This window comes from Cervus canadensis, chromosome X, assembly GCF_019320065.1.
Source record: "Cervus canadensis isolate Bull #8, Minnesota chromosome X, ASM1932006v1, whole genome shotgun sequence".
In the NCBI taxonomy this organism is placed as follows: domain Eukaryota; kingdom Metazoa; phylum Chordata; class Mammalia; order Artiodactyla; family Cervidae; genus Cervus; species Cervus canadensis.
The window spans coordinates 128805211-128818787 of record NC_057419.1 but is presented as its reverse complement, the minus strand read 5'-3'; the positions used below and the strand labels follow the sequence as shown (position 1 = coordinate 128818787).

The window sequence follows — 13577 nt, the reverse complement described above, 5'->3', positions numbered from 1 at the left end:
AATCCTTTTTAAGAGACCAAACATTTGGGTACATTTGTAGTATGAGTCATTGCCAGACAGAGAATACAGTGGCTGTTGGGAAGTTGAAGGGAAGAAAGGCTAATTAGAAGAATTTTCTTTCCAAGAAGCAATGCAAGAGAACGAGGTCACCATTATGCGCCTTGCATTTTGAAAGCTCATTAAGTTCAGCTCAGAAGGGCTGCCTGTGTGCATGGTAGACAAGCAAATACACAACCCGAGGCAATAATTTCTTCATTGGAGTTGTGTTATTTTCTCTGGGGGAAGATCGGGGGATGGCTTCCATGGGCTGTTTCCTGGCATGTGACATACTGCCGGCCCTCAGTGGATGGGGATGTTGAAAGCTACTGCCTGTTTGGAAATATGTAGTCCTTGGACTCAGACAGGGAGGCCAATGGCTTTGTTACAGGAGAAATCCAGACAGCTGTCAGCTCACTGACCACCACTGCTGTGCCTTGTAGGGGAATAAGTTACCCAGTGTACAGGTGACCTACATAAGTGTTGTTGTTGTTTAGTCACTAAGTCATGTCCAACTCTTTGTGACCCCATGGACTGTAGCACACTAGGCTCCTCTGTCTATGGGATTTCCAAGGCAAGAATACTGGAGTGGGAGGTGGGCAAAGCTAGAGGATTTCAAGTTGCAAACCTGCTTCTTACATACCAGCAAAGAGAGACAGGAGAGAATCAGCAGGTGGCAGCTAGATCCGTGACACAATCTACAAACACTTAATAACTGAATAAAAACACTTCCAATAAACTTTTCAGGCTGTAAAACTGAGGTGGCACTGCCCAGTTCTTTATCACTGGGCAGGAATTATTTAGTGGTCTGTTGGAGCTGGCTCATGCTGACTTGAGAGGCTGTGCATGTCTCTTCCTAAATGTCATATTACTAGCTTGAAATTGACCACAATGGGAGTATTTACACCACAGTTCAGTTTAGTTCAGTTCAGTCCCTCAGTCGTGTCCAACTCTTTGCCACCCCATAAATCGCAGCACACCAGGCCTCCCTGTCCATCACCAACTCCCGGAGTTTACTCAAACTCATGCCCATCGAGTCAGTGATGCCATCCAGTCATCTCATTCTCTGTCATCCCCTTCTCCTCCTGCCCCCAATCCCTCCCAGCATCAGGGTCTTTTCCAATGAGTCAACTCTTCGCATGAGGTGGCAAAGTATTGGAGTTTCAGCTTCAGCATCAGTCCTTCCAATGAACACCCAGGACTGATCTCCTTTAGGGTTTACACCACAGAAGTAGGCAAATACTACAGATACTACAAATACATTTACCCTGAGATCTAATTGGTAAATACATCCCAGTAAAAAACTGAGTATAGTCATTAACAGAGTATAGTAATCAGGATTTTACATAAAAATCTCCCCAATTCATGGATTTTAGAAATCCTTAGGGGGTGGGAAGATTAAGAAAGCTGGGGAGCAAAATGCAGATTATTTTAGAGCCAGCCTACTCTGTCCTGTATACTTTTCAGCACTTCCATGTTGAATCCTCACAGTAGTTCTATGAGGTGAAACATCATTTTAAATAATTCATTATCCTAGAAATTCATTTAATTTTTTTCCTTAAAAAATTAAAGAATGGAACTTGGAAAAATAAATATTTCCTAATGCGTCTTCATGCTTTATTCTGTCTGTCTCAAGGTACACTTGCCAAATTTATCCTAACCATGACCCTATGTAGGTATATCCTAGTAAATGAGAGATTCCTCAGACCATTCAGAACTGAAGTTACTTAAGCAGCGATTATCAAGCATACATACTACCATCTTCCTTCATTGCCCCAATGGTGCTTCTCTTTATCTATAGATGGTTAGATGGTTAGAATTGATAGATCTGTTTACAGATAGAATTGAATCTGGTCTTTTTTTTTTTTCATTTATTTTTATTAGTTGGAGGCTAGAATTGAATTTGGTCTTAATAGACAATTATTGATTCCTTAATTCTAGCTCATTTATTAGCATTTACTACATGCCAGATCTTATGCCAAACTCTTTACCACATTATTTACAATTTGTATCAATCCCGATAAGGGCCAGTATTTAAATGATAGGATGCTTAAGAATGGCTCTGAACAGTGATCTCAATTTAAGGGATGTGGCAAGCTATGTTGGTTTTCTGCACCCCTCAGTGGATTCAGTTGTCTCTGGAGTGTCACAGTGTGTTTGCATTGTGCTAGTTGCTAAAAAGGATGCTTAAGAGGGCCTGGCTACAGCCCTGAGGTGGGGGACAGTACCTAAGACATAGAACCGCATTTTATTCCTTTCTCATTGATACGCAAAACGTAGTAAGTGCTTGACCTTAATAAATGTTCGCTGAATAGTTGAATGAATGAATGAATGGACAGACTAGAGAACATTCAGATGCAAAATGTGTGGTGCCAACAGTCAAGTTTTAAGTGTGCAAAGAGGAGCATGAATTGTAGTGATGGTGGAAAATTGGACTTAAGGCAGGCCTTGAGGTTTAGAAACCTTTCTAAAGGTTCTATTCTAGGCAGGCCCAGGAGTAATCAGTACACAGACAGGCCATAATATTTCAGCACTAGAAGGAGCCCTACTTCAGCATTTGCCTAAGTGTGTTTTGCTAGACGTTCTGCATACATGCACTGGGGAGACAACATTGTTACCCAGTTTCTTGGCACTTCACCATCCACATAGGCATGTTGAAGTTTCAGAAAAGTTTTGTTGGAACACAGACTGCTAAACTGTGTTTAATCAGCGTTTTCCAGATTGACTAGACTACACACCCCCCTTTTCATGCAACAGACCTATGAGCATCCCTCTGAACACACTTTGGGAGACACTGATTAGCATGATCCCCTCATTTTCCAGCTGAGCCCCAGAGAGGTTGAATGACTTACCTGAGGTTACAGAGCTAATCGATAGCAGAGCCAAACCAAGCTCAGGATTCTAGAGTTTTCTTACTCTCTGGTGGTGTTTTCCATCACATCACTAAGCCTATGTTGTAACAGTCTTGTTGACTTCCAGAGACCAGGCTGTTGGGAATTGGAATGAGACACCTGAGTTGGTAAATTACTGCATGTGAAGCAGTAAGAGCAGGTTCCTTCTCACGGATGAATGCAGCACAAACTCCTCTCCCCTTTCCCTCTTCTGAGCCTGGAGAAGGATATATGTACTTATTAGGAATCTCAAGAAAACCCAGAGAGAGCCTGAGGAGCATTGAAAGCTGCCCTGTTTTTTTTTTTTTTTTTTTTAATGATAGTAGAACAAACTTTCAATTATCTGCATGTGCAGAGGGCAGTAGCCCTGTAGGTAATCTGAACCAATCAGCAATAATTGAGGAACAGTGCACATAATTCACCCACACATACACGCACACACACATACACCCTCCCTTGCAAAATTCTTTGGTCTCGTTGTCATGCCTTTTGCACAGGGTGCTTCTTTGCCCAGCACCCCTTTCTTCCCAATTCCCGGCCCTCTCCCTTCCTCATAAAGCCCTTCTTAGAAGACATCTTCCATGACCACACCAACCCCCTGCATTTGTGCCTTGGGTCTGCATCCTTGCAGCACACAGGTTGGGCAATACCAGCTCCCACATGGATTTCCAAAGGTCCTGAAGTATCTGTCACATGTGGAAGCTTGGCTTCCCAGCTGGATCATGAAGACTCCAGTGATCAGGGTACCAAGTGCTTATGTTGGCTCAAAAGTTGCTGCGTATGAATGAACTTCTTAGGACCAGGAAAGAGGTGTGTGTTAATAGTTGAAATTGAGAGGCAAGTGCATGCAGGGTGAGTTGAGCCTGAATAGAGGCTGCCCAGAGGCCACAGGCTGGGGTCTGAGCTTCTGCTTTCACCAGAAACTCAGATATTTTGTTGGTGAGTTCCTAAGAAGAGAACAAAACAGAGGAACGATGCCAGGGGCACTGGTGTGAAAGCTAGGACCCACAAGGCCTCTGGGATCCTACTCCTCATTCCCGTCATGAAAGCCATTTCCTCTCCTGTCTTCCCTTCCACCATCACACTCTGCTTCAATTGCATTTCTAACTTCCAGGAAAAAAGAAATCCAAATTTAAAGCCTTCAAGAGCTTCTTTGGCAAGAAGAAGAAGAAAGAGTCCAAAGGTGCCCGGGGAGGGAGACGGCTCAAACAAAGCTTGTCCAGCAGCAGTATTGACATCTTTTCTCTGAAGTCAGTTCAAGAAGGTCAACAAACCAAGCCAGGGTAAGCTCAGGAGGGGTGGAGGCCAGGGACAAGGCAAAGGGCAGGGAGCTACATCCAGGTCCTCCTTTGGTGGCTGAATCATCACTGGCCTTTGGTCCCCAGGGGCTCTTGGTCACCCTGCCTGTGGGAGGTGGGTCTGCAGCCATTGCCAATGCAGCCACATTCTGGAGGGTTTCCCCTGTGCTCATAGATATATGCTTGCTGTCTGGGCCTCACAGCTCAGTGGGTTGGATGGGGCATACCAAATGCATACCCCACTCCCCTAAGAGCACTGGGTGAGAGGGTGTGGGTAGATCAGGGCAATCCTGCTGTGTCACAGCTACAAGCACTTGAGATGTGGAGCCTACCACTAGAGAGGAGCTGGTGGCCTCTGTTTCATAAGTGAAGGATAGTCTCCATCATTTTGGAAGCTTGATCCGATTTGCTTGCCCAGACCTCAGACTCCAGATCTCATAATGTGTGATTAAAATCTTAGATGGTGAAGCCATCTAGCTGGGTTGGGACATAAGGATGAAATCACTGTGTTAATTAAAAAAAAAAAAAAAAGGCAAGCAAGTAACCCAAGTCTATTTCTCCCTCCATCCCAAGAGACTGGGGGAAATGCTGTAACTGATCATATAAAGTATGGGGAAGACTGTTTCTCAGCCACCACTGCCACTCCTATTCATATTTTCATCTTTGAGGACCCAAATTCCACATCTTAGAAATGTGGAAAATCTGGATGCCCAGTATCCACCCAGCTCTTTCTGGATCAATTGAATTCCCCTCTATGGAGTTCCACTTGGGCTTGTTCCCCTGGCCTTAAACCCCAGACTTATCTGAAATCCCAACAGAACTCAAGTGTCCTGCTATCCATTGTCTCAAGGCTTTGCTTGGAGGTAGTGAAAGGTAGTAGAGGTGATGGAATTCCAGTTGAGCTATTTCAAATCCTAAAAGATGATTCTGTGAAAGTGCTGCACTCAGTATGTCAGCAAGTTTGGAAAGCTCAGCAGTGGCCACAAGACTGGAAAAGGTCAGTTTTCATTCCAATCCCAAAGAAAGGCAATGCCAAAGAATGTTCAAACTACCACACAATTGCACTCATCTCATATGCTAGCAAAGTAATGCTCAAAATTCTCCAAGCTAGGCTTCAGCAGTGTGTGAACTGAGAAATTCCAGATGTTCAAGCTGAATTTAGCAAAGGCAGAGGAACCAGAGATCAAATTGCCAACATCCGTTGGATCATAGGAAAAGCAAGAGAGTACCAGGAAAACTTCTACTTCTGCTTTATTGACTACACCAAAGTCTTTGTGTGGATAACAACAAACTGTGGAAGATTCTTAAAGATGGGAATACCAGATCACCTTACCTGCTTCCTGAGAAGTCTGTACACATGTCAAAAAGCAACAGTTAGAACTAGACATGGAACAATGGACTGGTTCCAAATTGGGAAAGCAGTACATCAAGGCTGTATCTTGTCACTCTGCTTATTTAACTTACATGCAGAGTCAGTTCAGCTCATTTCAGTTTCTCAGTCGTGTCTAACTCTTTGCGACCCCATGGACTGCAGCACACTAGGCCTCCCTATCCATCACCAAACTCCTGGAGTTTACTCAAACTCATGTCCATTGAGTCGGTGATGCCATCCAACCATCTCATCCTCTGTCGCCCCCTTCTCCTTCCACTTTCAATATTTCCCAGCATCAGGGTCTTTCCAAAAGAGCCAACTCATTGGAAGAGACCCTGATGCTGGGATTGAGGGTAGGAGGAGAAGGGGAAGACAGAGGATGAGTTGTTTGGATGATATCACAGACTCAATGGACATGAATTTGAGCAAACTCCAGGAGTTGGTGATGGACAAGGAGGCCTGGAATGCTGCAGTTCATGGGGTCGCAAAGAGTAAGATGCAACTGAGCAACTGAACTGAACTGAACTAATAAGGCAGTTAGCAAATGTGTTATACTGCCTACTAACAGCACAGAGGTCTCTTTAAAACGGACCTTAATGAGTGCATTGAATGTGAGGAATTTCAGATAGCTTTACTAGGGAGGGAGATGGTTTTGCACCGAGGGGCTTGCTTCATACCTCACAAACCATACATTATAGACCATTGCCTTATAGGTCTCAGTCAGTTCAGTCACTCAGTCATATAGATATAAGGAAGACTAAGATTAGCTCTACTAAAATCCAGAGGGTGGGGTGGAAGAGGGAAGATCTTTTATAACTTTCACCTTAATAATAGCAAGACTCAGAGTCTTCCTTCCCCTTCCACAGTGTTGTCACTGCTGAACTGTATACTTTCAGTGGTGAATTATATGGTATGTAAGCTATATCTCAGTAAAGCTATTATATTAAAAAAATATGTGGATCATTTGAAAACATTAAAATTATGCAGAAGTACATAGAGTATAAAATGAAAGTACTCCTGCTCTTCCTAGTGCCATTCCTCAGAGGGAAACACCGCTAACAGTTTGGTGGATATCCTTCCAGAATTTTCTCTGTGATCACAAACTATATATGTATGTAATATATGTGTGCTCAGTCACTTCATTCATATCTGATTCTTTGTGAACCCATGGACTGTAGCTCGCCAGGCTCCTCTGTCCATAGGATTCTCCAGGCAAGAATACTGGAGTGGGTTGCCATGCCCTCCTTCAGGGGATCTTGCCAACCCAAGGATCGAACGGGAGTCTCTTACGTCTCCTGAATTGGCTGGCGAGCTCTTTACCACTAGCGCCACCTGGGAAGCCCATGTCATATATGTATATGTATTAAATGGGACCATACTATTCTTTATTTTTTTCACTCAATATCTCACAGAAGACTGTGTGTGTCAGCACATATGCTTCTGAGGTGTCTGTGGTAGGCCATAGTATAGATACACATGTATCTTTGGTTCCCTTGGCTGCTTTCATAAGACTTTTTCCTTCCTGGTCAGGGCCAAGAACAGAATGGGGACCAGAGCCCTGTCTCATGACAGCATCTTTGTGTTGGAGCCTGACCCTGAAAGATCAGAAAGGAAGCTATACCCCTCTCCAGAGATCCCAAGAGGCAGACCTTTGCAGGTAATGGTGAACTCGAGCAGCAGCGCATACTTGGACTACTCCTGACTCCACCCCCACTGTTGTAAACGCTGAATGAGAGAATATCTAAGTATATGATGAGCTTCCCTAGTGCCTGACACACAGTATTGGCCAGGATCACCATATTCACTTCTCTTTACGCTCCCCAAAAATGCTCTGAGTATTATAATGGTGACATTAATGTGCAGGCATTCCAACTCCCATGTTTTTTCTTTCTTCCACAGAGATCTCATGTTTTTATTACTCTGCCTAGAGCTGAGATTGGTAGCATGCATGAAGCTGTGTTTGGAACTGTGCCAAGAGGTACAGACAGAAGTGAATTCTGTGTTGCAGGCTCCAAGACCACCGAGGTAATAAAGTAGAGTTGTTCAAAGTCAAACAGGCAGACCTATTCTTGAATCCCTGCTCTATTATTTATTGGCCCTGTGACTTTGGGCTGATTACTTAATCTCTCTGAGCCCTCCTTTCTTCATCTATAATGGGTATAATATAAATATCTAGTTCAAGGGGTTGCCTGTGAGGATTGAATAAAGACTCAGAGAGATTAAAGAAATTGTTCCGGCTTACCATACAGTTAGTGGTAGCCCTGAAACTCTGATTCAGATGTGTTGACCTCCAGCCTTTAGTCTTTCCATTAGCCCAGTCTGTAAGATGTTGAAATTCTCTGGCCCTGCCTCAACAGGAAGGAGGGTACATCTTTAGTCTCCATTGTCTGAGGAGGCCTCACAAATAGCTGAGAAAAGAAGAGAAGGGAAAGATAAGGGAGAAAGGGAAAGATATATCCATCTGAGTACAGAGTTCCAGAGAATAGCAAGGAGAGATAAGAAAGCCTTCCTCATGATTAATGCAAAGAAATAGAGGAAAACAATAGAATGGGAAAGACTAGAGATCTCTTTAAGAAAATTAGAGATACCAAGGGAATATTTCATACAAAGATGGGCACAATAAAGGACAGAAATGGTATGGACCTAACAGAAGCAGAAGATATTAAGAAGAGGTGGCAAGAATACACAGAAGAACTGTACAAACAAGGTCTTAGGTAACCACTATGGTAACCACATTGGTGTTACCATCTATCGCCTAAAGATAGACAGATACCCTGGAATGTGAAGCCAAGTGGGCCTTAGGAAGCATTACTATGAACAAAGCTAGTAGAGGTGATAGAATTCCAGTTGAGCTATTTCAAATCCTAAAAGATGATACTGTGAAAGTGTTGCACTCAATATACCAGCAAATTTGGAAAACTCAGCAGTGGCCATAGGACTGGAAAAGGTCAGTTTTCATTCCAATCCCAAAGAAGGGCAATGCCAAAGAAGGTTCAAACTACCACACAATGGTACTCATTTCATATGCTAGCAAGGCCATGCTCAAAATCCTTCAAGCTAGGCTTCAACAGCCTGGAATTTCACACTATGTACTCTGCATATAAGTTAAATAAGCAGGGTGACAATATGCTGCCTTGATTTATTTTTCCCAATTTGGAACCAGCCTGTTGTCCCATGTCCAGTTCTCACTGTTGCTTCTTGACCTTCATACAGGTTTATCAGGAGACAGGTAAGGTGGTCTGGTATTTCCATTTCTTTAACAATTTTCCGCAGTTTGTTATGATCCACACAGTCAAAGGCTTCTGAGTATTCAGTGAAGCAGAAGTAGGTGTCTTTCTGGAATTCTCTTGCTTTTTTCTATGATCCAACGGATGTTAGCAATTTGATCTCTGGTTCCTCTGCCTTTGCTAAATCCAGCTTGAACATCTGGAAGTTCTCAGTTCACATACTGCTGAGGGGGAAATGGAAACAGTGACAGACTTTATTTCCTTGGGCTCCAAAATCACTGTGAACAGTAACTACAGCCATGAAATTAAAAGATGCTTGCTCCTTGGAAGGAAAGCTATGACAAACTTAGACAGTGTATTAAAAAGCAGAGACATCACTTTGCCAACAAAAGTCTGTCCAGTCAAAGCTATGGTTTTTCCAGTAGTCATGTATGGATTGTGAGAGTTGGACCGTAAAGAAGGCTGAGAGCCAAAGAATTGATACTTTTGAACTGTCACGCTAGAGAAGACTCTTGAGAGTCCCTTGGACTGCAAGGAGATCAAACCAGTCAATCCTAAAGGAAATCAACCCTGAATATTCATTGGAAGGACTGATGCTGAAGCTGAAGCTCCAATACTTTGACCACCTGATGCGAAGAGCCAACTCATTGGAAGAGACCCTGATGCTGGGAAAAATTGAGGGCAGGAGGAGAAGAGGGTGACAGAGAATGAGATGGTTAGATGGCATCACAGACTCAATGGATATGAGTTTGAGCAAACTCCAGGTGATAGTGAAGGACAGGGAAGGTTGGTGTGCTGCAGTCCATGGGGTTGCAAAGAGTCAGGCACAACTTAGTGAGTGAGCAACAAAAGCCAAGTAAAGCCATCCGTAAAAGTTAGCTGCCATTAGTACAGTGATTATTATTATAATTGTGCTTTGGGATTGTTAATCCCCAAGGTTTGTTCTTAAGAGCCCCCAGTGGGGCCTAGTAGTCATAAGAGGGCACCTTAGACATTGGCCAGGAGTACCCCACAGGCACAAACTCAATGTGGCCCCTTTTCTTTGGCTTTGAGAGTTTGACACCCATCTGTCTTGAGCAGGAGCAGAACCTATGACAGAATCAAGCATGTCCGTTCCATGTCAACAAGGATTTTGTTTTGTTTATTGCTGTAGACCCAGTGCCTAGAATGGGTGTGGCACATTGTACATGCTTAGCCAGTATTTGTTAAAGATAAATTTGGGGGTTCTGATACACATCAAGAGGATCATGGCAGGGGCCAGTGCCTCCAATTCAAGTATAACATGAACTCCTAACTGGAATCAACTAAATCAGTCTGCTGAAGCTCAAGGTAAAACCAAATAGTTGTGTAGATTTTCTAATATTGCCAGAAAGTCAGTCTCAACAGGCTTAAGATAAGCAAACAACACAGTCAAGATTCCATCCAGACAATTCCTGGACAGAGAGAATGATAGAAATAAAGATTGTAGCCTGGATGCCAAGCCCAGAACATAACCCAAAGGCTCATCTCCCCAAGATATGGACTTCCAAAGACAAGAACAAAATCAAAACAAAGATCGGACTCAAATAAGATTTCTAGTTGGCATCAGTAGGACATAACACCAGGATTCTGGTTTTGAGCAAGGAAGCAATTTAAAGTTTCTGTCTTTGGGATTGGCAAAAATGTGCAGCAATCCAGAGGGTGAGCCCAGGCTATTTATTAGTCTTTGGTTTGAGTATGTACTAGAAGTGAAGACAAGGAAGTGGGAGATTCTTTCCTTGGCTCATTTTTCTTTTTTCCCACTTTGGGTTCTTAACCCTTCAACCTTTGAGCAACAGGTAATTTGGGGGAAGGCACACAAGTTTTTAACTTTTTCTTTCTCTACTCTTCCTTGACAGATCCCACTACTGCGTCCATGCCAACGCAGCATCAGCTCACATCTCATTCAATCTGACACCATCTTTAAGGATCTTGAAGAAATGTCTGTTGATTATGAGCCACTTAAGAAGAGTTCATCATACAATATCTTGACATGGGAGAAGGTGAGTGTTAGTTCCGGCTGAAGTTGCAGGTTAGGGGTGGCGGGTGCACAAGTCAGAGGCGTAATTTCTTCTTGCCTATCTTTTTTCCTGCTGTAGCTCAATACTAAGGGGATGTTTGGGGAAGGAGCTGCCATTTTTGGCTTTTAATTTGCCTGTTGGTTTACATTTTCTGCCCAATTCTAAAAACCAAATAATCAGCACTGTAATTTATAAGGTATGGGAGACAGTATTTCTGGAAAAAAAAAAGTTTGCAGATATTTTCAGTTCTTTCATGAAGAAAACTAATAGAGATTTTTATGGATGTAAAAAGCCTCTACAATTTCAAATGCCAAAAATCCCAAAGGTTAGGGCACATAGTATGGTTTGATAAACACATATCCATATGAAAAATCATTTGATATGAGATGGCATGTATGTGTATTTCATGCATCTAGCTTTGCCAGCCAACTGGCATGTATTTCATGTATTTCATGCATCTAGCTTTGCCATCAACTGGAAAATCAGTAGACTGTCCTCATTAACACTTCCATTCACAAACTATTGTGTGGTTAATTGGATTGGCTTTTTCTACATCAATCATGATGATCATATTATTTTTCCTTCATTCTTTTAATATGGTATATTACATTTGATTTTCATAATATATTATATAGTGATGTTCATATGTTAAACCTCCTAATTCTGGGATAAATCCCAGTTGCTCATCATGTATAATTGCCCTTAAAATGCTGTTGGATTTGGTTTGCTAGTATTTTGCATGTGTATTCATGAGGGATATAGGTTATAGCATTCATTTCTTGTGATGCCTTTATCTGGCTTTAGAGTCATGATAATGCTTGCCTTGTAGAGTCAGAAAGTATTCCCTCTTACATGTGTTTTGAATTATTTGTGAGGGATTGGTATTATTTAAAAGTTTGGTAGAATTCACCAGTGAAGCCATCTGGTCCTGTTTTTTTTAGTTGTTTCGAGGTTTTGATTACTGATTCAATCTGTTGCTATAGGTATATTCAGGTTTTCCATTTCTTTTTTATCCAATTTTAGTAATTCGGATATGTCTAGGAATTTACCCATTTCATTTAGGCTATCTATATAAGTATTCATAGTACTGTTTTATAATCCTTTTTATTTCTGTAATGTTGGTAGTAATTGTTCCCTTTCAATTCTGATTTTAATAATTTGTGTCTTATTTTTTTCTTAATCAATCTAGCTAAAGATTTGTCCATTTTGTTTTACTTTTCAAAGGATCAACTTTTGGTTTCATTGATTTTCCATATTGTTTTTCTATTCCCTATTTCATTATCTCTGCCTTAATCTCTATTATTTCCTTTCTCTTGGTAGCTTTGGGTTTAGTTTCATCTTTCTGGGTTCCTTAAGGTGGAACAATAGGGTAGTGATTTGAGAGCTTTCTTCTTTTTTTAACAAGCATATACAGCTGTACATTTCTAAAGACTGTTTTTGCTGTACCACATAAGTTTATGTTGTGTTTTATTATTAATTCATGTCAAAGTATTTTCTAACTTTCCTTTTGATTTCTTCTTTGATCCATTCATTGCTTAAGGGTATGTTGTTTAGTTTCCACCTATCTGTGAATTTTCCAGTCTTCCTTCTGTTATTGATTGTATAGTTTTGTTCTGTTGTGATCAGAGAAGATATTTTGCATGGTTTCAATCTTTTTAAAATTTATTAAGACTTATTTTGTAGCCTAGCATATGGTTTATACAGGAGAATGTTCCATGTGCATTTCAGAAGAATACATATTATGCTCTTGTTGAATGGACTATTTTATATATATATATATATATATATGTTAAGTTTGCATTATTGTTTCAAGTCCTCTATTTCTTTATTGACCTTTTGTCTAGCTGTTTATTCATAATTGAAAGTGGGATACTGACATCTCTATTGTTGTATAACTGTCCATTTCCTCCTTCAGTTCTGTCAATTTTTGCTTCATGTATTCAGGAGTGGGTCTGTTGTTCTGTTTATGACTGTTCTATCTTCCTGATGGATTGACCCTTTTATCAATATATAATGTCCATCTTTGTCTCCTACAACAATTTTGACTTGAAATCTGTTTTGTTTGATTTTAGTATAGCCACCCCAGCTCTCTTTTGGTTATCATTTTCTTGGAATCCCTTTAATCATTGTTTCACTTTCAACTTGTTTGTGTTTTTAGATCTAAAGCGAGTCTCTTGTAGACAGCATACAAATAGATCATGTTTTAAAAATTCATCTTGCTAATTTCTGCCTTTTGATTGGAGAGTTTAATTTACATTCACAGCAATTACTAATAATGAAGGACTTCTGCCATTTAGCTCTTTATTGTACCTCGGTTCTTCCATTACTACCTTCTTTTGGATTTTTTAAAAATTTATTTATTTTAATTGGAGGCTAATTACTTTACAACATTGTAGTGGTTTTTGCCATACATTGACATGAATCAGCCATGGGTGTACATGTGTTCCCCATCCTGAGCCCCCTTCCCACCTCCCTCTCCATCCCATCCCTCTGGGTCATCCCAGTGCACCAGCCCTGAGCACCCTGTCTCATGCATTGAACCTGGACTGGTGATCTGTTTCACATATGATAATACACATGTTTCAGTGCTATTTTCTCAGATCATCCCACCCTCGCCTTTTCCCACAGAGTCCAAAAGTCTGTTTTATGCATCTATGTCTCTTTTGCTGTCTCACATATAGGGTTATCATTACCATCTTTCTAAATTCCATATA

General features: G+C 41.3%; 1 protein-coding gene across 1 annotated transcript in view; it reads left to right on the top strand.

Annotated features, from left to right (window-relative positions):
• KIAA1210 (KIAA1210 ortholog) overlaps nucleotides 1-13577 on the top strand; it is an 89959-nt gene that overhangs the window by 40287 nt on the left and 36095 nt on the right. Inside the window, exons 6-10 of the mRNA XM_043459844.1 lie at nucleotides 3487-3565; nucleotides 4042-4210; nucleotides 7128-7254; nucleotides 7497-7622; nucleotides 10702-10845. Coding sequence (XP_043315779.1) covers nucleotides 3487-3565; nucleotides 4042-4210; nucleotides 7128-7254; nucleotides 7497-7622; nucleotides 10702-10845 — 645 coding nt within the window. The remainder of the gene's footprint in view (nucleotides 1-3486; nucleotides 3566-4041; nucleotides 4211-7127; nucleotides 7255-7496; nucleotides 7623-10701; nucleotides 10846-13577) is intronic.